Source organism: Enhydra lutris, unplaced genomic scaffold, assembly GCF_002288905.1.
Source record: "Enhydra lutris kenyoni isolate GAN:26980312 unplaced genomic scaffold, ASM228890v2 scaffoldscaffold17, whole genome shotgun sequence".
NCBI classification, from domain to species: domain Eukaryota; kingdom Metazoa; phylum Chordata; class Mammalia; order Carnivora; family Mustelidae; genus Enhydra; species Enhydra lutris.
The window spans coordinates 20,583,396-20,607,144 of record NW_019154101.1 but is presented as its reverse complement, the minus strand read 5'-3'; the positions used below and the strand labels follow the sequence as shown (position 1 = coordinate 20,607,144).

General features: G+C 37.8%; 1 protein-coding gene across 1 annotated transcript; it reads right to left on the bottom strand.

Annotated features, from left to right (window-relative positions):
• Nucleotides 1–1,003: 1,003 nt before the first annotated feature.
• LOC111147648 (histidine triad nucleotide binding protein 3) lies at nucleotides 1,004–19,420 on the bottom strand. The gene is made up of 5 exons (XM_022503842.1): nucleotides 19,163–19,420; nucleotides 11,456–11,573; nucleotides 7,024–7,093; nucleotides 4,822–4,948; nucleotides 1,004–2,628 (listed from the first exon to the last, which is right to left on the bottom strand). Exons 1-5 carry the CDS (start codon nucleotides 19,361–19,363, stop codon nucleotides 2,596–2,598), a joined length of 549 nt encoding a protein of 182 aa, XP_022359550.1. The 5' UTR covers nucleotides 19,364–19,420; the 3' UTR covers nucleotides 1,004–2,595.
• Nucleotides 19,421–23,749: the final 4,329 nt, after the last annotated feature.

The following is a 23,749-nucleotide window of genomic DNA, read 5'->3' as shown; positions in this document are numbered from 1 at the left end:
TCTTCTGGGGAATGTTAATAATCAGAGAGGCTATAGGGGAAATCTCTGTACTGTCTGTTCAATTTTTCTGTGAACCAGAACTGCTCTAAAAAATAAAGTCTATCTCTCTCTCTCACACACACATACACACACACAAAGTCCAGAGAGTCAAAACTTGACACAGTATTTTTTCCATATTTATTTAGCTTTCTTTCAGCTAAATAAGCACACAACTTACCAATCACTTTACAATTCTGCAGTTACAAATAATATCATAACATGCAAAAATAATGCTCTAGATAGTACTTTAAACATTTTAAAGATAAGTTATAAACTGGTTTTGTGTTGAACTAATGTTTTAGGTAGCTACTGAGTTACCAAATACTCTTTAACTACTGAAAAAGCTGAGTGAATTTTAATTGTAGTAATTTATTAATCTTTACAAGTAAATGAGAAAAGCTGCTAAGAACGTGAGGATCAAGGGTTTTCCAACAAAGAAGGAAAACTTAACTATGACAGGGTATAAACCTATATAAATTAAATCAATTGGCTAATCATATATTTGAGTAAGTCCATAAAGCATTTGAGAATTACTTACATACCTCCATGTTATTATCATAATAGTGTCAGTTATATCATTTCAAGTTCACATAGTACAACATGTTGTACATATAGAAAATTCCTTTTCCAAAGCTGGTCATATCTGAGCTGATTTCTACAAACTTGCAACTGCTAATCTGTGTAGGTGGGTCAGTGAGCTACTTAACAAAGCAGTGCTGAAGAGCCTGGAAATCTAATTTTGAGAGCTCCAAACCCCTACTTCCACTTACAGTGACTAAAACAGAATGTGAATATTCATTTCTTTCTTTTTTTTTTTTTAAGACTCTATGTATTTATTTAACAGAGAGAGAGAGGGAGATCACAAGTAGGCAGAGAGGCAAACAGAGAGAGAGGAGGAAGCAGGCTCCCTGCTGAGCAGAGAGCCTGATGCAGGGCTCAATCCTAGGACCCTGAGATCATGACCTGAGCCGAAGGCAGACACTTAACCCACTGAGCCACCGAGGCTCATTCATTTCAATTGTATGAATGTTCACTGAGCCCCGTGAACATTCATTTCAATTTTAAAGTAAATAATAATGAAAGCAGAACTCAGGAACAGTACATGTGGGTCTCTTAGCCTAAACTTCCACTGTCTACCTGACAAACACTGAGTCTTAAATATTCTGTCCCACTCCCACCTGCTCTCAAAATTGTGTCCTTTCCACAGTCTCTTCTGTGAACATTACAGCAGCTAACACACTAAGCTGTAATCACTGGTTTTGTCTGACCCTTGTATTAGCATGCGAAGGCAGACTATCCTTTCTCACCTATATTTCCTGATCATTGCATGTTAAATATTCAGCAAATGTTTGTTAAATGGATAAATGGATGAATATTTATTTCAGATGTTTTAACTAAATACCCCAGATGTTTAAACATTGTAATAAGTATTTCATTACTTAAAACTATGTTTAATATCATGCCAAAAATAACAAAACCTAATCATCTCAGCCTACTTCTAACATCAATACTTCAATCCTTGTGTTCCTCTATATTCATGCACATGGTGTTACATTGCATTGACACAATACATTGACACAATGTAGGATCAGCTTTCAGTACCTTACTCTTTATTCACATTCACTATTAGTGTAGATCAGCACAATCCTTAAGGAAATATGTCTCACAAAATGATGTATCAGTAATGCTAACATTGAGCTATTAAATTTTCTCATCCAAGCTTATCTGTTCCTACTTTCAAATCAGGATTTCTTCATGATAAAAGCCAGGCCTAAAACTTTTTAATTCTACTTTTCCTTTGGTACAATAAATCATAAAACAATAATTTCCACCAGTTTGTAACACATTACGATAACCATTTTATGTTTCCTCCCCATTTATGTTCTTGCAGGTAAAATGCCATTACAGTCAATTCTCTTGGATAGCCAAATTGTTCTTATAAATCCACCATTAGAATTTACTTTATGTATATTTTATAGCTTTCAGGAACAATTTATCACAAAAATGTTAGGCTTCAAGAAGTGAAAACCAGCATCTGAAATCTGAGTAAAAAGTGACACAAAACGATTCTTTCAATCAACAAGAACATAAGTCACTATATAGTATGGTACTTTTCATTTTGAAATTTTGTATGTAAAGAAATAGTTAATTTCTGTCTCCCCTTCATAGTAATAAAGGCTCCAATAAAGTACTTTCCATACCAGTTATTCTTTGTAAATAAATCACTATTATAATAGACTACTGAGAAATGAAAATATTTAAACTTTTTGAAAAAATAGACCTTCCTGATTAACAGGATTTGTTTTAATGGGATTTTATCTATAGTATTTTATACCTTAAACAAGTAACCATTAAAATAAAGAAGTCAATGACAAAGTATCCATGGAATTGTATCACATATCTCAGGAAACAGACATTCAGAAAAGATTTAAGGCTAGCCAGTAATAGCCTCTCATAAAACCCAATGAACCTTACAATTGTAATTAGACTTCAAAAGAACGAAAATATTAGTTTATGTTGAGCCAAGATTAGGAAAATCTTCCACTGTTGACATTTTCATATTCTTAGTTTTTCAATCAAACAGTCAGCCTGTAATTTTGAAAAAAACAACATATTTTTAAATCCTGGTTATTATAATCTACATGAAATAATTCTACTGGCACCCGTATTATAAAAAGTCACAGCAGAAGAGCTGGATATTATATTCACTGTTCCCAAATATATCTTACAAAAAATTTCTCAGTAGTTTTACAAACTACAGTAAAGGCATTCCACATTGTATATACACAGGCAGATTTTTATCCTCTTTGTTAAAAAGCTTCAATAAGAAAAGGAAAATAAATATAATACTAACATTTTACAAAGTAAACTAGATGTGGAGGAACCTTAAATACATATTACTAAGTGAAAGTAGCCTATCTGAAAAGGCTAAATACTGTATTGTTCCAACCATATGTCATTCTGGAAAAGGCAAAATTATGAAGGCACTAAAGAGATCGGGGTTACCAGCAATTAAGGGAGAGGGAGAAATGAATAGGTAAAGTACAGAGAATTTTATTATACCATAATGTTGGATACATGTTACTACACATTTGTCCAAACCCATAAAATACAGAACACCAAGAATAAACCCTAGTGTAAATCATGAACTTTGGGTAAAAATGATGTGTAACTATAATTTCATGGATTATAACAAATATATCACTTTGGTGTAGGATGTCTATAGTGGGAGACTGTGAGTATTTGGGGGACAGAGAGTATATGGGAACTCTCTGTACATTTCCAGTCAATCTGGATGTGAGCCTAGAAGTGCTCTAAAAAAATAAAATATATTTAAAAAATTAAAAAGTATACCAAAGTCTGTTAGTTATCATTATTTCAAATACTTTTCTCAAACATCTTATATATCTGAAACATTATAAAAGAGATTTTAAAATAAATCTTAATGTCTTTATGTTGATTTTTTTCAAAGTCTCATAATATATGCTGACAAATCTGAGGAGATTTCAGATCCACAGAATGAACCAATAACAGATCTTACAACTTTGTTCATTCGTTTTTTTCTAGCTAAAAAGTCATGCAAGGAAATATAGTTAAAAACATTACAAAAAATGTATTTTTAGTTACTTTATTATAAAAGCATGGAGCACATAGAAACTTAGAAATACAAATAAGGGAAAAAAATCCCTTTTTTAATCACACTGAATTTTTAAAGAGACCACACCAACTGCCCTATCGAATAGTCTATTAATTTTTATTTCGGACACACACACACACACACACACACACACACACACACACATAAATATCTTAAATTATTTTTAAATTAAATAAAATCATCTGGACAAGTTGAAAAGAGGGATAAAAGTTTGAAACATGAAGTTTCTAGAAATCATGCTTTTTAATTTCTTGGGTACCATACCATACTATAATAATAATAATAATATGCATTAACAGCAATTATTCAATTTGTAATTCAGTGATTACTTAAATGTAGCAACTACAGGTCTCCTTAACATCACGGATACATAGTTACTGGTAAATTATTAGTCAAGTGGCTCTGGAAGGACAGTCACTTAATAACTAAGGCTTCACTGTCAGGGAACAGGCCTGTAATCAGCTTGAATTCGATTCTACTTTTGCCCTAGCAAAGCAGAATTCTGCAATATTTTAGGTTCAATGGCTTCAACCTCAGATCTGACAGTTGATGCTACCAGGGAAGCCCTTTTCTAAACCAGAAAATTACAGAAATTAAATTTCTACAATAATGTTGGTGATGATAACAGAGGCAACAGGTGATATTTACTAGCACTTACTATTTGCAAGGTACAGTTCTAACTGCTTTAATAAAAATTATTTTATCAATCCTCTTATCCACCCTAGAGCTGGGCAGTATTCTTTATAGGCAGGTAATAGATAAAGAACTTGGGTCTGAAAACATTTAAGTAACTTGCAAATGGGCCCTCAAGTAACTGATGGAGCCACAATTTCAATGCAGACTGGACTCTGGGTTCTGAACTGCTAATGTCCCGGCTCTTCTATATCATATCCTCTGCTTGCGATGGAAAGACTTTACTGTAACTTCTCTTCCTACAGGTCTGATGACCTGGAAACCCGTATATTAAAAATACTACTTTGGGTACGTGAAGCAGGACATTAAAGGAGAGGATCAAACCTACGAAAGCTGTTAAGCGCCTACTGTTGCCAAGAAAAGAAGAACTACACCAAAAGGACAACAATTGTAAATATTTTTATATGCTGCTACTAAATAATAACACTTACTGTGATAAACCAATAGGAATTCACTCTATAAACCAATTTTGATAAGAAGCCAAGTTGATCAACAGGTGCCAGCACATGAAGGTGCAAGTGGGAGATGGAACAAAACGGCGGCATGTGGAAACCCATTCTAAAACAGAAAGGTCAGAGAGTGGACTAGTCAGTTCTACAATAGTTTAAAGCTATTTTTTCACGCTAAAACACATAAATATTAAAGATATTCAAAATAGGTTACCTAGGCTAGACAGATTGCCACTCAATCATCACTTTTACTGCTTTATATCCTTCTCGATATGTACACACTTCCTTGTCTTTCTGTGCTGAAGTTCACAGTAACAAACTCTTCATCAAGGAAGGGCTTAAGAGCATATAACGTCTCGGAAAATCCTTTAATAATTCTGAGTTGGCATTCTGTTTTATCATCTCAGTCCTTATTAATTTTAACCTTTAATTCTCCTAAGATATGGCTCTGCAATGAATCTTTTAAAAAAAGTTACCGGGCACTTCTGAGATCTTTAACTTTTCGACTGTATAGCTGAGGCATAAAGTTGTTTGCTGTGTACTATGTTTGGCATAAATTCCACCTTTTTCTTTAAAAAACAGATTACATGACACTCAAGTAGAAGGGTTTCTTTATTCCAAGACATAGCCAGTAGATGGTGTGCCTTCTCCTTTAATAAAGTAGTCATTTCCTCATCAACCCATCCTCCAGTAGTGAGATTATTTATATCATTATTTAAAAAACATTATCATCACTCATATTTCGTGCTTAATACTGAAAATAAGTAAAATGATAGTTATTCATAATCATCTGCTTTATAAAAACATTTATAAGAGAATTCCTTTGACTACTAACAAATTTCTACTAAGGAATTTTTAAAATATGATTCTATATCTTAAAAATCGGTTTACAATTTTACAAATCCACTTAGAAATTCTGAGTGGAGCAAGGCACACATGTAACAATAATTCAAGCCAAAAGCCTGGAAATATTTGCCCCCTCAAACTGTAAGTGAGTCTCAATTTAAAAAAAAAAAGAAAAGACTACAGTGAAAGGGAGTGTAAGAGGGCATAGGAGATGTGGTCTATTGCAGCAACACAGGAGAGTCAGAAACACAACACATATTGAAAAGCTTTCCCCACTATAGGAAAAAGAGGCTGAGTTTTCCTTCTGGGAAACAGGAGTCAGGTAATGTAGAATCAAGTAACCTAAAAGCTAGAAGCAATTCAAAGGTTCATTCAATCCTTTCATTTCAAAGATGGGAAAGCCAAGATCCAAAAAGTAGGAGACTTCTCAAGGTCACAAAGTCAGGCGGTAATAGAGCAAGGATTGAGACTCTTGGTCCAATGTTCATTCTTCTACTAAACACTCCTCTGACAGGGAAGGGAATATATTGCTTTTGGCCAAAGGGTCTCAAATACCATCTGTCCCTTACACTTGAATAGTGCTTCATAGTTTTCAGAGGATTTTCACACACACAATCTTATTTGAATCTGTATGTAGGCAGAACAGGTATTATCTTGGAGAGCATAAATGCCTCAAATATCATAGCCAGTATGAGCCCAGTACACAACAAGTAGCATGGAAAGCATTAGAGCTCAGGTCTCTTTAAATTCCAGGTCAAAAAATTAATAAATAAATAAATAAATAAAAATAAAAATAAAAATAAATTCCAGGTCAGATGTTAGAAGTAAATCTAACCAAAATCTAACCACTGGTCACACAGGACAAAGTCCAAAGTCTTTTAAAAAGGAAAACACACTACTTAGATTAAGTAAAATAGCTGCCACATTGAACATTATATGCTTTTTGCTCAAATTTTGGTGAATGCCAGAGATCAGCTCAGCAGGCAACAAATACAAGTTAATTTCACACTAGAAGTATAATATTTTTCAATCACATAAAATAAAATATTTTCTAAAGAAAGAAATTCAATTTACATACAGTTTTTATACAAATAGACATACCGAACAAAGAAAGGTGGACTTGTAACTATGTTACCTACCCACTGCTTAAATAGACTTGTCTGCCCATGCTGAGAGATGAGAGGAAGAAGTTTTATTTATTAAATTTATATTACCAATGAACAATGTATGCTCACTTTCAAGAAAACTGTACTTAAGCCACCTCCCCATTTTCCAGGAGGGAACAACATTTCAGAAAACCAACTACATATATTGGTTTCTATGTGGAAGTATACATACCTCGCATTTTTGAAGTCAGTGAAATTATTCCTTTCAAGAATAGTTTTCCCAACAGTCACCATGCTCTCAACTAAAAAAAATGAAAGAAACTACATTACACCAGAGAAGACATTACTAAATTGTAATTAATTTTAAGTTTTCTAATCAAAAGTCATGTTCAGTGGGTAAACACTTAAAGACCTGTTTAATAGTTCTAAGTTACTGAGAAGTTTGCTCGTCCACACGGACATGAAGGTTGAAGCTATCACAAAGTACGGTGTGCAGGCTGACTTTGAACGGCTGCTGAAGAGTACTAACAAGTGACTACTTAGGACGTCTGATCCTATTGAGGTCTAATTCTAATCATAAGGAGACCAAGTAAGAAACAAAAACATGTTTGAATCAAAAAGGCAGACAGGGGGGTGCCTGGGTGGCTCAGTGGGTTAAGCCACTGCCTTCGGCTCAGGTCATGATCTCGGGGTCCTGGGATCGAGTCCCGCATCGGGCTCTCTGCTCAGCAGGGAGCCTGCTTCCCTCTCTCTCTCTCTCTCTCTCTCTGCCTGCCTCTCTGTCTACTGTGATCTCTCTCCGTCAAATAAATAAATAAAAAATCTTTAAAAAAAAAAAAAAGGCAGACAGGAAAACTGAATTTGTCTTTCAGACCAAATTAAGGATATGATAGTCCTTTATGTCAGCCTACCTCTGACTAGCTAAATGTTCATATATTTGTTTTGGCTTCTGAACTCTATCTGCCTTAGCATCTTTATTATCTTGGTGCTGTATGGCCTTCGAATGGGAATGCGTTTCCAGATGAGAAAATATTTGGTAACCTGCAATCTCCTGAGCACAATGGCAAACCTGAGATCTCTTTTGTTTCCAAACGGTGCAACCAAGTATTTGTAAGGGGGAGGAAGGAGAGGATCTATAGACGATGGTTGTTATAAAAGAAGTTCATAAAATTGTTGCAAATGTTTAGGTCTCTAAATCAGGCTTGAGCAAGGAGGATGACAGACTTCCATGACAAAGTCAGTACCATATGGTCTAAAAAAAAAAACAACTCATTACTTCAAGCAAGACTGTATCTTATTTTCTTTTAAAATATTCCCAAGATCCCAGACATGGAAGAAATATTTTCTCTTAATTTTTTTTTAAGATTTTATTTATTTATTTATTTACTAAGATTTTATTTATTTATTTTACATAGAGAGATCACAAGTAGGCAGAGAGGCAGGCAGAGAGAGATGGGGGAGAAGCAGGCACCCTGCTGAGCAGAGAGCCTGATGTGGGACTAGATCCCAGGACGCTGAGATCAAGACCTGAGCTGAAGGCAGAGGCTTAACCCACTGAGCCACCCAGGCGCCCTCTTAATTTCTTTAAAAGATACATGACTGGGGCGCCTGGGTGACTCAGTCATTAAGCATCTGGCTTCAGCTCATGTCATGATCCCAGAGTCCTGGTATGGAGCCCCGCATAGGGCTCCTTGCTCAGCAGGAAGCCTGCTTCTCCTTCTCCCACTCCCCCTGCTTGTATTCCCTCTCTCACTGTCTCTCTTTCTCTCTTGTCAAATAAATAAATGAAATCTTTAAAAAAATAAATAAAAATTTAAAAAAAGACATATGATTGCTTAATGCAATAATTTTAACAATACCAAGATATTATAAAGTATGTAGATATAATATACATGACAACAATAACACAAAGTGTACCAAAGTTTATTACATTTTTCGTGAATTGATACAATGTGAACTCTAATGAGGCTATGATAATTACACTAGTATTTTAATATCTCTAGAGCAACCATTTAAAAAATTTGAAGAGGCATACATAAAAAGGCAAGAAATAAAGTAGAATAACAAAAAATATATTTGATCAACCACAAGAAGGCAGGAAAGAAACAGAGCAATAACAACAAAAAATGGAACAAACAGAAAACAAATGGCAAGATAAAACACCTAAATCAAACTGCATCAATAGTTACATTAAAGGATTATGAATTAAACAATTCAATTAAACACCAGAGATTTTCACACTACATTTAAAAAATAATAACAAATAAGTAAGATACAACTATATTGCTATCTTCAAGTCTTTAAATATTAATATTCACTTTGGTTGAAAGTATAGAAAAAGATACCCGATGTGGACAGCAAGTAACAAGAAAGTTATAGTAGTTAAATTCATGTCCTACAAAATAGACTCGAAAAGTATTTCCAGAGATAAAGAGGGACATTTTACAATGATAAAAAAGGATCAATTCACTGAGAAGACATGACAATCGTAATTATGGATTCACTTAAAATCAGATTCAAGGGGTGCCTGGGTGGCTCAATGGGTTAAAGCCTCTGCCTTCGGCTCAGGTCATGATCCCAGGGTCCTGGGATCGAGTCCCACATCGGGTTCTCTGCTCAGCGGGAGCCTGCTTCCTCCTCTCTCTCCCTCTACCTGCCTCTCTGCCTACTTGTGATCTCTGTCAAATAAATAAATAAAATCTTTAAAAAAAAAATCAGATTCAAAATACATGAAGCAAAACCTACTGTCTCCTTTGTATCTCACCATTATCTACTCTATTATTTCTTTCTTTATACTTATTTTGGTCTGATTCGCTTGCCTATTTCTAGCATCCTAAAGTAGAAACTTAGGTCATTGGTTTTAAACATCCTCTTCTGACATAAACATATACAGCTATAAATTTCCCCATAGGTATTGCTTTGGCTACATTACACAAATCTTGATATGTTGTATTTTTGCTATCAATTCTATATTGTTGTCTATATTTATTTGGAAATTTATTTGGAAATTATTAAAAAGTGTGTTAATTTAAATATATTTAGTACATTTACAGGTTTTATTATTTTTCTACTTTATTTCCATTGTCATCAGAGAACATATGTTACAAGATTTCAATAATTTGAAATGTATTTAGACTTACTTTATTGCCAAGAATATGGGCTATCTTGGTGAACATGTGCTCTTAACAAAGTGTGGATTTTATAGTTGGGCAGAGTTCTAAAAATATCAATTATAATCACAATGCTTGATGGTGTTATTGAGCTCTTCCACATTCTTATTATTTTGCCAACTTCATAGATTGTATATAAATACTAATTGCAAGAAACTTTAAGCTTATTACAGAAATATTAAAATACAAACAAGATCAGAAAGAACAGTATAATGAAATCCCAAATACCCACCATGCTGCTTCAAAATTGGTTAACATTTTATTTGCAACAGTTATAAAAACTTTCAGTAAAGTAGAATGCTAGAAAAAGAAAACCAAGCACAAACATATTTCTCCCTCCTTAAAAAACATAAAAAGGAAATACTTAAGGCATGATGGCTGCTGCTTGATACTAAATATTGCAAAAATATTGGCCTTTATCTGCTGGAATAAATATGAAATGTACTCATAGAAGTACAGATGACTAAGAAATTTTGCAATATTGAGAAGAAACACTTGAAAAACTGGTAATTCAATAGTATAAATACTAAATGAACTACACATCAAAGTTTTCCATCAAAGAATTTCTTATTCATCTCCAAAAAATCTGGCCCAATCTACCTATCTTGTCAGCTACTTAAATTATTTTTTTTAATTTATTTGACAGACAAATATAACATCTCAGTAAATCCTCCTCAGACAGAGATCACAAGTAGACAGAGAGGAAGGCAGAGAGAGAGCGGGAGGCAGGCTCCTCACTGAGCAGAGAGCCTGATGCGGGGCTAGATCCCAGGACCCTGAGACCATGATCTGAGCTGAATGCAGAGGCTTAAACCACTGAGCCACTCAGGCACCCCAGCTATTTAAATTATTAACCAAACTAATCCCAGGCTCTGAAGACAAATGCTATGAAAGCAGATATGAAGTGAACTAAGAAATGTCTTAGGAAATGATAACTGGTAAGTCACAGAAATCATGAGTAGGAAAATATAGGATAATCCTAAGAGACGTGATTCAAACTCTTCTTTTCAGAAGCTAAAAAGTCATTGCTTAAATCTCATCACTAAACTTTGGTGTTAGTACCTCTACACAAGCAACTTACAAGACAGGTACCAATATGGTCTCATTTTTGATAGCACCTTCCATTTTCAGAGTCAAGGAAAGCCATCATTTTAAAACATAAAGAGGCATTATTATCTTTTAGAGATTTTAAAGATTAAATAACATGATGTTTAGAATTCACTTTAAATCCACTGTGGGAGAAGGTTAATAGATGAAAAAGACTGGCCACAAGCTAATAAAAGTGGTACTTGGGTGATGACCACATGGAGATAAAACTATTTTCTGTATTTTTGTACATATTTGAAATTTTTCATAATAGAAGTTTCACAAAGTCATAATGTTCCTCTTTCGTTAACACCTGGCTAGGTTGTTTCTTTTTATTGTCACTGTCACTACTATCACTCATGCCAACTCAGGATGATAAAACCGTGAAAAATACTGCCCTCATCTTACCCAGTTCTATATGATCTTTCTTCAGCTCTCTACAGTTTCCAAGATGCTTCTTTGGCACCACAAGATAATGATGAGGTGCTGCTGGTCTGATATCTTTGAAGCAAACTAGGTCTTCATTCTGAAGGAAAAAACATCATTTGTCAGTGAATTTTTTAAAAATAATTTTAAAAAGAATATTTAAAAAGAATTTCCTATTTTCCTAATTTTAAAAAGAATTTCTGGCATGTCTTACACACCATAAATCTCAGTCTGATAGGGAAACGGTACTTATGTTACACAACTAATCCCAGCTGTGCATTAAGTTTATAAAGACATGCTTTAGCATTCTTCATGAGATGCTCATTAGTTAGCAATGAGCAATGTTGAAGCCTTATATAAAGCAATGTTGAAGACTTATATAAAGCTAATTTCAGGAAAACAATTATCAATGACCTTCAATAAGACGTCATTACCAAAAGGGTGCCTGGGTGGCTCAGTGGGTTAAGTGTCCCACTCCTCGTTTTGCTCAGATTGTAATCTCAGTATTGTGATCTCAGGGTTGTTTGATCGAGCCCCATGTCCATTTCATTCCCGGGGCGAGGAGGGGGAAGTCTGCTTGAGATTCTCTCTACCTCTTCCTCTGTCCCTCCCACTCATGCTCTCTCTCTCATACAAATAAATCCTTTTTTTAAAAAAGATTTTATTTATTTGACAGAGAGAAAGAGATCACAAGTAGGCAGAGAGGGGGAAACAGGCTCCCCGCTGAGCAGAGAGCCTGATGTGGGGCTCGATCCCAGGACCCCGAGATCATGACCTGAGCCGAAGGCAGAGGCTTTAACCCACTGAGCCACCCAGGCACCCCCTCATATAAATAAATCTTTAAAACAAAGCAAAACAAAACAAAAAAACTTCATTACCAACAATCCCAAGGTTTTTTAAACTTTCTTTATATATTTCTCCATCTCTACCTATCTAAGGGTTTTTCTTAATATGTACTTTTAAAGGTTTGACTACAGAAACATAGCAAATTTGATAAATTGTTTTTTTACATTTAATTTTTTCCAAAGTGGCACGTTCCACAATTAAAACAGGAAAATAATCTAGCATCCATATATCCAGAGGTTGCCTTTCTATACATTTTTTACAGCACTTATACACAAATACTTTTTTGTTCTGTTTATAGCATTAAAAAGCCCTTGGGGGTGCCTGAGTGGCTCAGTGGGTTAAGCCTCTGCCTTCAGCTCGGGTCATGATCTCAGGGTCCTGAGATCGAGCCCCACATAGGGCTCTCTGCTCAGCGGGGAGTCTGCTTCCTCCTCTCTGCCTGCCTCTCTGCCTACTTGTGATCTCTCCCTCTGTTAAATAAATAAAATCTTTAAAAAAAAATAAATAAATAAATAAATAAAAAGCCCATGAAATGCTAAAACAAACTCCTGTATAGTGCACTAAGTGTCCAATGCATTATATTAGTTTTCTGATTTACATAATCCACATAGTTATGAGAGGAAAAAAGAAAAGAAATGAAAAAGGGAGTCTTTCAACCTACTGACACTTGAGTTTCAAGCTTTTCCAAAAGAAAAATCAATATTCCCTAAATATCCTTATTCAATATCCTATATAAAAATTTTTCAATGGCTAAACCACACATGAAAAGATGCTCAACACCACTCATCATCAGAGAAATCCAAATCAAAACCACAATGAGGGAGCCTGCTTCCCTCTCTCTCTCTCTCTCTGCCTGCCTCTCTGCCTACTTGTGATCTCTCTCTCTGTCAAATAAAATCTTTAAAAAAAAAAAAACACAATGAGATGAAACTTCACACCAGTCCAATGTTAGTATTAAAAGGACAGGAAATATGTGTTGGCATGTATGTGGAGAAAAGGGAACCCCTGGGCACTGCTGATGGGAATGCAAACTGGTGCAGCCACTATGGAAAACAGTATGGAGATTCCTCAAAAATTAAAAACAGAAATACCATATGATCCCTAGTTCCACTACTGTGTATTTATTTACCCAAAGAAAATGGAAATACTAATTCCAAAAGATGTATGCACTCCTATGTTTATTGAAGCATTATTTATAATAGCCAAGACATGAAAGCAACCTAGGAATTCATCAATAGATGAATGAATAAAGGAGATACGATGTACATATACAATGAAATATTACTCATTCATAAAAAAGGATGAGATCTTGCCATTGGTAACAACACAGATGGAACGAGAGAGTATTATACTAAGAACAAACCGGTAGCTGCTAGAAGGAAGGTTGGGTGGAGGCAAAACAGGTGAAGAAAAACCTATGCATTTTAGTCAGCCAATGCAATCAATGATTGAATTAGATTTTCATTAAGCTTTCTAAAACATTGAAATTGGCCCTCTGATGTTACTCTCTTTCCTGTTCCTACTACTGAACTAGCCATTATTTAGACTCTTCATTTTAAGACAGACTTTCTCCTATTCCAATGATACGACAACAAAAAATATGAAATGATACATGTACAAAGCTATCCTTTGCAGCATGATTTGTAATAGCAAAAAAATGAAAATAACCCAAAGGTCCAAAATTCAAATAGGAGACTAGCTGAATAAATTATAGCAAATACATACAATGAAGTACTATGTAGCTATAAAATATAGGAATGAAGATCTTTATATACTTAAAAATCATTTCTGAAATGTACTTTGAAGTTAAAAAAAATTAAGGAGCAGGAGAGTGTGGTAAGGCCATCTTTTATATAAAAAAAGGGAGTACAAATATAAACATACACATACAAATTCTCACAATGGAAGGATAAACTAAAAATATATTTTTCAGTTTCTTGTGAGGGAAGAGGAACAGGGTAAAGATGATAAGAGAATGGATGCTAGACTTTTCCAAATGTACTTAGCTTTACAATTCTGACATTAAAAACATGAATATTTAATACTCTTCTGGACTTCAAAATAATCCCTATGAATTGAAAACAAACAGAAATGAAAAAAAAAAGAAACTATCTGTCACCTTTATAACATAACTACATAAAGAAAAGACATTTCTTTTTTTTAATATTTTATTTATTTGAGAGAGACAGAACTAGAGCGCATGAGAGAGCGAGCGCACGAGTTGGGGGGGGGACGGGCAGAAGGAGAGGGAGAAGCAGATTTCTCCTCGGAGCAAGGAGCCCAAGCAGGGGAGCTCTCAGGATCCAGGGACCATGACCTGAGCTGAAGGCAGATGCTTAACCAAGTAAACTACCCAGGCACCCCCAAAGAAAAGATATTACAAGTTACTTTAAAACACAGAATTTTGACTACCCATCCTTAATGATAAGTAAATGAAAACTTTTCACTAAATGAAAACTTTTCATTTATGCTTTCAATGCAGATCAGAAGCAAACTTCTCAAGTGTGAACATGCCATAATTATCCTTGAACTGCAAGTGAATAACATATTCACTTGAAACTTGAAAGATTGCTTAATAAATAAAAGATGCTTAAGTAGAAAAATAAAGCTACCAATGCTTCCTTCTCTGCTCCTTTAAAAAAAAATGGTGTCATTATAGTTTTTACTACTTTCCAAGATCTTTCAGTCTGTCCTCCAAAACACAATTTTTTAAGATTTTATTTATTTATTTGACAGAGAGAAAGATCACAAGTAGGCAGAGCAGCAGGCCGAGAGAGAGGGAGCCCTATGCAGGGCTCGATCCCAGGATCCTGAGATCATGACCTGAGCCCAAGGCAGAGGCTTAACCCACTGAGCCACCCAGGTGTCCCCAAAATACATTCTTAAAGTTGGAATCATGGCCACTGTTTGATTTTAACAGTGTTTCTCAGTCTTTTTTCATTACCATCCCCCTAAGAAAACTTTTTAGATTTTTTTTCCCCTAATGGCTGCCCTCCCCCTGGATATTTTAATACCACAGCCAAATTGAACATGTATTTCTATCCTAAGTGCTATACATACATTTTATATATATATAAATAATACACTTTTTTTTGCCCCTGCTCCTGCCCCAGCCAAGAACATCAATTTTTACCCCTTTTGAGAATGCATGGATTAGACAACAGCTAGTCCATCTTCATTATCAGCACTGAATCCAAGCATCTTGGCTTAGCATCTATTAAATATGATAAACTATGGTAAAAAGGGTGGATGGGCACTCAACCCCCATTCCAAATACTTCTGTGTCTTTAGTACTGCAGAAATTTAAAAAGCTAAAACCCCAGATGGAATTTAGATCTTGCAAACTAGATGTACTTCAGACTTCAGTGCTTTGACAAGGTAACCTGAGGAAAAAGCCATCTTTCTGCAGCTTCCGCTAGTTCCACCAGGCAAACATGCTCAGCTCTAAGGATACCGAGATTATTTTTTCTTTCTCCCCTGCCCCCATTCCAATGTCTGGTCAATTGCTAGTCAAGAGACAGACATGAGACACCCACTTTTCTGGTGCCATGACCTACCAGTGCAGACCCAGGAGGTACAGCGTAGCTCTGAACCTGTTATTTGTCAAAGTAGAAATATGTAGGTGCCGCAAGCATTTAGTGCCCAGAGGTCAGAAATGGGAAACATCCTACAATAGGTGAAACAGCCTGAGCAACAAAGCAGAATCCAACCTCAAATTCCTCAACAGTGGCGGTCACACTGTTTCCTCGACTCTGAGTCACATCTACAGAGACATCTTCCTGAAGTCTAAGTTCCAATGGCAGTCACCTGACTCCTAATTTCCTGGCTGTGGCAGAGGAAACGGGTCCTCACCATGCAAGTGCTGTTCAGGATGTCATTTTATTTATTTATTTATTTATTTAGATTTTTATTTAAGGACACCTGGGTGGTTCAGTGGTTGAGCATCTGCTTTCAGCTCAGGTCATGATCCCAGGGTCCTGGGAACAAGTCCCACATGCATGTGCATGTGCGTGTGCTCTCCCTCTCTCTCTCTAAAAAATAATAAAATTAAATTAAAAATATATTTTTATTTATTTGCCGGAGAGGGTGAGCACAAACGGGTGGAGTGGCAGGCAGAGGGAGAGGAAGAGAGAGAAGCAGGCTCCCCACTGAGCAGGGAGCCCAGTTCAGTACTTCATTCCAGGACCCTGGGATCATGACCTGAGCCAAAGGCAGATGCTTAACAGACTGAGCCACCCATGCACCTCCTGGATGTCATTCTTGAAGGCTTTTCCCTCAACCCTTGCAATGACTTTTTTAGCAAATAACTCCCTATATTAAATCCATTTCTGCTTTAAATAGCGAGTTTTTCTTTCTGCAACTAAACCCACTGATATCTAAAGCAAGTAAGTAACGTTTGGAAGAACATTTCAGTACCACCCCATCTAAGTGGAGGGCAACTCTGGTTAAAGAAGAGCGAGGACATTAAAGTTAAACTAGTATTTCCTCTGTGTGGCCTCAAGCAAGGTGAAAATAAACATCGAGCCTGGTATTTCTCAACCATGTTTTCACTGTCACCCCTCGGAAGACATTCTTAAGACTCTTTTTCCCGGTTCCACTCTCATGATATTTTAATGCCACAGACATACTCTTTATCTGTTTATGTCCACTATGTTTACTTTTGCCTCACACACAAAGAGTAAGATACTGTCATCCCAAAACCAACTTTTATCCCTCTCTGAGAATGCATGGCCTAGTATTAGCTTAGTTTCAACTCTGCAGTATACAGCACAAATACACTATACAGATGCTTATGGAGTGAGGAGTCTTCTCTAGCTTTTGCCAGAAAGATTTCCCAGACTAAACCCACATGATGCTGGTAACTCCAATTATTCCAAATCACATTTTCTCCTCTGGACTTAATTATAAGTCTACCCTACTTTATATAAACCCAATAGTTTCTAAATATTTACAATGAACATATATGAATGAATATAAGAATAGACTATATATATATTGCAAAATACACAAAGATTAGATTCTCTTTTTGAAAAAATAAATCTTTGAGCTCTTATATACGAAATCATCTTAGATTCAATTTAAAGAAGATCTGAAACTTTTTGAGGCATGTTGTACAAGCATGTGCATCTTGCTTATGTTCTGTATTACATGGACTACTGTATATATTCATCCTATGCCACCTATGTAGGGTATAAGTTAGTTAAAAGTATTTAATGTGTCTAATTTCCCCTATAAAAATGTTCCAGGCTTTTCACATAGTTCACTCTGAGAATGTTCTTAATAGAGGAAAAAATCCTGACCTTTGGCCTGGAAAAACCACGACAGAATTCTGGACCATCCCAACCCCTACGGGTGACCGTTCTTATTTTTTATTTTTAAAAATTAATTTACTTTTTTCCTAAGATAATTTATTTATTTGAAAAAGAGAGAGAGAGAGATGGATCATGAGCCCAGGGTAAGGGGAGGGAGAAAGGAGACTCACAGCTGACCAAGAAGCCCAAAGCAAGACTCAATCCCAGAACCCTGGGATCAAGATCCGAGCAAGAGGCAAACACTTAAGGACTGGGCCACCCAGGTGCCCCCCTCCATGACTATTTTTAGACAAAACTTTTTACATTATTAGTAGCTAATATTTACTAGTTTTCCTCAACATTGGTACTGCAGTGTGCATAATTTTTTTTTTTTTTTTTTTTTTTTTGACAGAGATCACAGTAGGCAGAGAGGCAGGCAGAGAAAGAGAGAGAGGAAGGGAAGCAGGCTCCCTGACGAGCAGAGAGCCCAATGCGGGGCTCGATTCCAGGACCCCAAGATCATGACCTAAGCCAAAGGCAGAGGCTTTAACCTTTAACTGAGCCACCCAGGCGCCCCTATGTGCATATTTTTTTATGTGGTTAAATCTTGACTCTGGCTCAGTTCAGCAGAGGCCTCTCTACAGACAACTGATGTACTCACCCCTCTCCCTATCAACCGCTTCCTATCTTCACTCCTTCCCCTATTCAAGCACAGATTTCAAGGTCTATCACTTCAGTCGTCTCTCTAGCCATAAATTCTTACCTTTGTCTCCAACACTAGGTGGTTAGAACAGATTAAATTCAAATGAATTAATGATTACTAACAACTAAAAAAAACAAACAAAACAAACAAACAAAAAACCAGAATCTTTGGATCTGATCCTCTCCAAAGGCTGTTTCTTTAAAGGCAAGTAGAACCAGCAGATGAAAATGATTTCCAGATACCTGTTTTCAAGTACCTGAGCAAAATCTCAGTGCTCTGAAAATGTGCATACATCCCAACTGACAACGCCTGTGCGAACTTTACCCTTCAGTGGAAATCTGGGGCTCATTAAGAAATAGTTTGACCTCGGCTCCACCCCCGCCTAACTTCTGTTAGTTCAACGAAGCTTTTCCCTAATACCATCATCTCCTTTCTACCAGTTCTCCTCAGTAGCAGAATTAGTGTGCAGAATTGAAAAGCAGCGTCGAGAAGCGCAGGGGGTGGGGATGAGGGGGTGGGCGGAGGAATCCCTCCAATAACAACAGGCGACAAATGCTATTTTCTGCCAAATACCTCGTACCTGCAGACAGAAGCCCAAGTGTCTGGCTTTATCGCTACATTGTCCCCCCGCTCCCCACCCCCCCTCGGCACAGCAATAATAATGCTGGAGACAGACCCCAGTCGCGAGAAGCAAATCCGTCATTAACACCAGGACACCCCACCTGCCCCACTACGGTCCACACCTGCGAGGTCTCCCTCCCGGGGGCCTGACACGACCCCACCACGGTCCGCCACGGCGCGAGGCCTGCGTCCCTGCCCCGTCCCACGCCCGGTCCGCACGCAGCCCACCTCGCAGTACAGGAGCTCGGTGCCGGGTTCCTGCTTCGCCGCGATCCGGCAGAACACGCACTTGCTACTGTAGTCCTCCGCCTTCGATGACGTTGCGACAACATCGGCAGTCTTCGGTGAAGACACCTTAGATTCTTCAGGCTTCACTGCCTCAAAACCAGCCTCGGATTCGACTCTACCGCGCATCGACTCCTCAGCCATCCTAGCCCCCTCAAGGTGGACAGGAACCTTGACTGCTCTCGCGCCGCTCGACCTGGGCTTAGTCCGCCTCCTGCAACGCCTCACTTTTACCTGGAGGTGTCGCCCTCCGCCTGCCGCTGGGAAGGGCAGGGATTTTTTTTTTTTTTTGGGCGCATGCGCAGATCAGTCTGACAGTAGAGTAAGGGCGACGATGCGACCCGCCTCACAGCCAGAGGCCAGGAAGGGGAAGCGCGAGTACGCACGTGGGCGCGACCTGGAGGAGCTGGCGGGGGCTTACGGAAGTCGCTCCGCCACCTGCGTCTCCTTGGTAATGACGCACCACGTCCTTCGAGACGTAGGAGCGTGCACCGTCGCGGTGACATCACCGGCGCGCCCTAGTGTCCGGCCAAGTGGAAGTTGGTGGGTATGCTGGAGGTCTTTTCTCAAGCTGCAAGTTAGTATCTCCCAGGAGTGTATTGTGTTGTTAAAAAAAAAGTTTGTTTTTTTTTTTAATTCATAGGTTTTAATAGAGAATGAGCACAATTTCTAGAGCATTCTTTTCAACATAGATTATGTTTGATGTTTCGTGTGTACATTTTCAGCCACGACAGTTTTAGGTCCATAAGCTCAAAATATCCAAAGCTGAACTTCATATCTCTTTTCTTTGTTGTTGAAAGCATTAGCTAGTTCAAAATAGTGGCCTTTATCTCACATTACAGGTAAACGCGGAGTCGTTAAGTTTATAGTCTGTAATATTCCACGAATTCGTTGCTCGTGCTTCAACGCCTCAACCACTGTAGTAACCGGTTTCCCTCCTTGACTCTGTTGTCACTCGAAAACCCTTAAGTAACTATCGCGCCCAAAAGAAAAAGTCTCAGTTAACTTGGTATTGGTGGTGGACTCTGATTTGACCGCAGCTTTTCATTTTATAATACTTGGTATTTGCTGAACACCTAAAGTGTAACATGTATTTGCTCAACCAAACAAGGTTGGTTTTACAATCCTCATTACAGAGATGAAGAAACAAACTAAGAAAAAGGTTTGTCTAACTCCAGAACCCACCAGCCTTTTTGAACACAGAACTCTTTTTTTAACACTGAAAAATTTCTTAAACTACCTCATTATAGTATCCTTGTTATTTGTTGACTTAGAAAATACCTAATAACAAAGTCCTATTGCTAATTCAGTCCTGTTTTTGAATGATTTCTATTGTATTAATTGAAAGCATTTATATATTTTTAAAGTAGTTGTACATAGGTGTTCAAGACATTTTTCATTCATCTTGCTCTTTGCCAGTGGTGTGGGAGACCACTATAATAGCTTTGTACCCCGTTGGGAATCCAAGGCAGGGTTCAGAATCAGTAAGTTACTTTGCCTAACTATCCACTATTTCTGTGCACTGTAGTACAGATACCATGTGACTTTTTAAATCTACGCTGTTCCTTCTGAAATATCTTTGTTTCCATCTCTGCACATCCAAATCCACCTTCCAAACCACTCCTCAACTTCTCTCAACTTCATGACATTTTTTTTTAGATTAACCAAACTGAAATAAGTACTTCCTCTTGTGAATTCACAGAGTAGTTTTTCAGTACTTCTCTTGTAAAACTTAATGCTTTGTATTCTATACTATTTACGTGCATATATTTCTAACTAGAAATCATGTTCCTTGGTAAAGAATGGGTGTCTTTGAACCTACTGTAGTGCCTCATACAGCGCTTTGCATGTAGGTAGATCCTCAACAGTTGTCTGATGAATAAAAGAATCATTAGGAATAAGGTTGCGGGACGCCTGGGTGGCTCAGTTGGTTAAGCGGCTGCCTTTGGCTCAGGTCATGATCCCAGTGTCCTGGGATCGAGTCCCACATCGGGCTCCTTGCTCGGCAGGGAACCTGCTTCTCCCTGTGCTCGCTCGCTCTCTGTCCCTCTGTCCCTGACAAATAAATAAATAAAATCTTTAAAAAAAAATAAAAAAAAAAAAAAAAAAAGGAATAAGGTTGCTGCGTGCATGGAACTGTTCAGGTCACACACTGTAGAAGAACACTGTAAGTAAGAATATGCTAATTTACATTGTACATAAACATTACCTTACATAAAGTCACAGGCAGGCCTAAGAGTTCTGGAGCAGTGAAGAGCTAACTCCTACAAGAACCCACATTTTATAAATCTTTTTTTTTTAAGATTTTATTTATTTATTTGATAGAGATCACAAGTAGGCAGAGAGGCAGGCAGAGAGAGCGAGAGGAGGAAGCAGGCTCCCTGCTGAGCAGAGAGCCCGATGTGGGGCTCGATCCCAGCACCCTGGGATCATGACCTGAGCCAAAGGCAGAGGCTTTAACCCACTGAGCCACCCAGGCGCCCCAAGAACCCACATTTGGTATGTGTGACCACATGCACACACTCCAGAGACCATTCATTCACCTACATATTGGTGCACATTTGCACAAGTTGTACCTGTCCTGACTACAATCCTAGTGACACCTGTGATTGGTCCCTCACTTGCCTGGCACTTTCAAAGACTTGTTTCCCATTCACCAACTTTGAATTTGATATCATTGTCTATCATGGAAGTGGGAGAAGCAACACAAACTATTTAAAACTTGTCTGAAGTAGTGGTGTGGGATCAAGCAAAAGCCTGGGCAGTTGTGTGCACACACAGGCAGAGCTGCTACCTATTGGTCCTCTAGTTAGCTCTTCTGGGAAACCGTCATTTGGGTCTTGTGACACAAACTACATTTTACTTGCAAAATGGAATGTTTTCTGATTTCACCAGGGCACCATATGGGCCGGTAGCAGCCCTGCTTCAGGCGTGCTCTGGAGTCCGACAACTCTACAGCTTACGATCTGTGAAAATTTGAGCTAAAGTATTTATCTTTCTGTGTCAAGGCTGTTTCTTCATCTATAAAATGAGGACAATAACAATGCTTACTGCACATATTATTTTGAGAACTGAAGCCTGGCAGCCTGGCACAAAACTCTCGACAAATGTTAACAGTTATTTCCAATAGGTAATGATGGTATGTAAAACAATTTAAGGGATCAGATGTTTTACTTTAATTTAAATTCAGAAGCTTCAGTGCTCCAGTCGAACACAGACTGAGGGTTTGTAAAGCCATTTCCTCTTCTCCCTCCTCCCTTCCCTTCCCCACTTATCTCTCGCCCTGACATACAGAAAGATACACATATTTGGTAAGATTCTTTCCTTCAGCTAAACTCACTCTCTTGGTAATCTCACATAGTTTGTGGCTTTGAGCACATATATGCCAGTGACTCCCAAATTTAAATCTCTAGGATAGACCTCTTTCCTGAACAAACTGCCGATTCAACCACCCCACACATGTATCTACCAGATGTTATGTCTGAAACTAGGCTATGGGGAAAGCTCTTTTTCCCCTCCCAAAACCTTCTACCATCTTACTTGAGGGAAAATTCTGTTCTGCCATCTACTGAGGACAAATTTTGAGATCATATTTGATGCTCCCCCTTAACTCTTCATATCCAATCCATCAGGAAATTTAAAGTACATCCAGAATCTGATCTCATCACCACTGTCAACCTTGACTGAGCTACCATCACCTCTCATGTGAATTATTCAGTAACCTAACTAGTCTTCCTCCTTCAGCTTCTTCCCACTCCCTTTACCATGTAGTCTTAACACAGCAGCCAGAGTGATCCTTTAAAAATGTAAATCAGATCACATCTCTCCTCTGTTCAGCATCCTCCAGTGGTTCTGTATCTTACTGAAAGTAAAAGCCAAAGGACTTAGCTATTAGGACCCATAAGTCTTGACATTGTATACCACCTACCCACCTCCTTCCATTCTGACATCAGCGACTGCCACTTTCATGGCTTACTCTGCTCCAGCCACACCAGACTCCTTGTTGCTTATGCCAGCCAGGCTTGTGCCCACACCTGGGCTTCTACCCTGGTTGTCCCTCTGCCTAGAATACACTTTCTATTACTAGCCATGCAGATTTCTCCTCTTACCTTCAGGTGTTTGCTTAAATGTTTCTTCCCCAGAGGAGTCAATTCTGACCACCTTGTCAACCTACCCCCTCATTCTCACCCCTAGCTCTCCCTTCCCCTTGTTTTTATTGCACCTATTCTCTTCTAGATACTTATGTTTAAATATTTAATGTTACATGGTAATATTATTATATATATAAGTGTTTATTACATCATTAACTTACTGTGGTTCTTTTTTTTTTTAATTTTTTAAGATTTCTCCTATTTATTTGACAGACAGAGATCACAAGTAGGCAGAGAGACAGGCAGAGAGAGAGGAGGAAGCAGGCTCCCTGCTGAGCAGAGAGCCCGATGCAGGGCTCGATCCCAGGACCCCGGGACCATGACCTGAGCCGAAGGCAGAGGCTTTAACCCACTGAGCCACCCAGGCGCCCACTGTGGT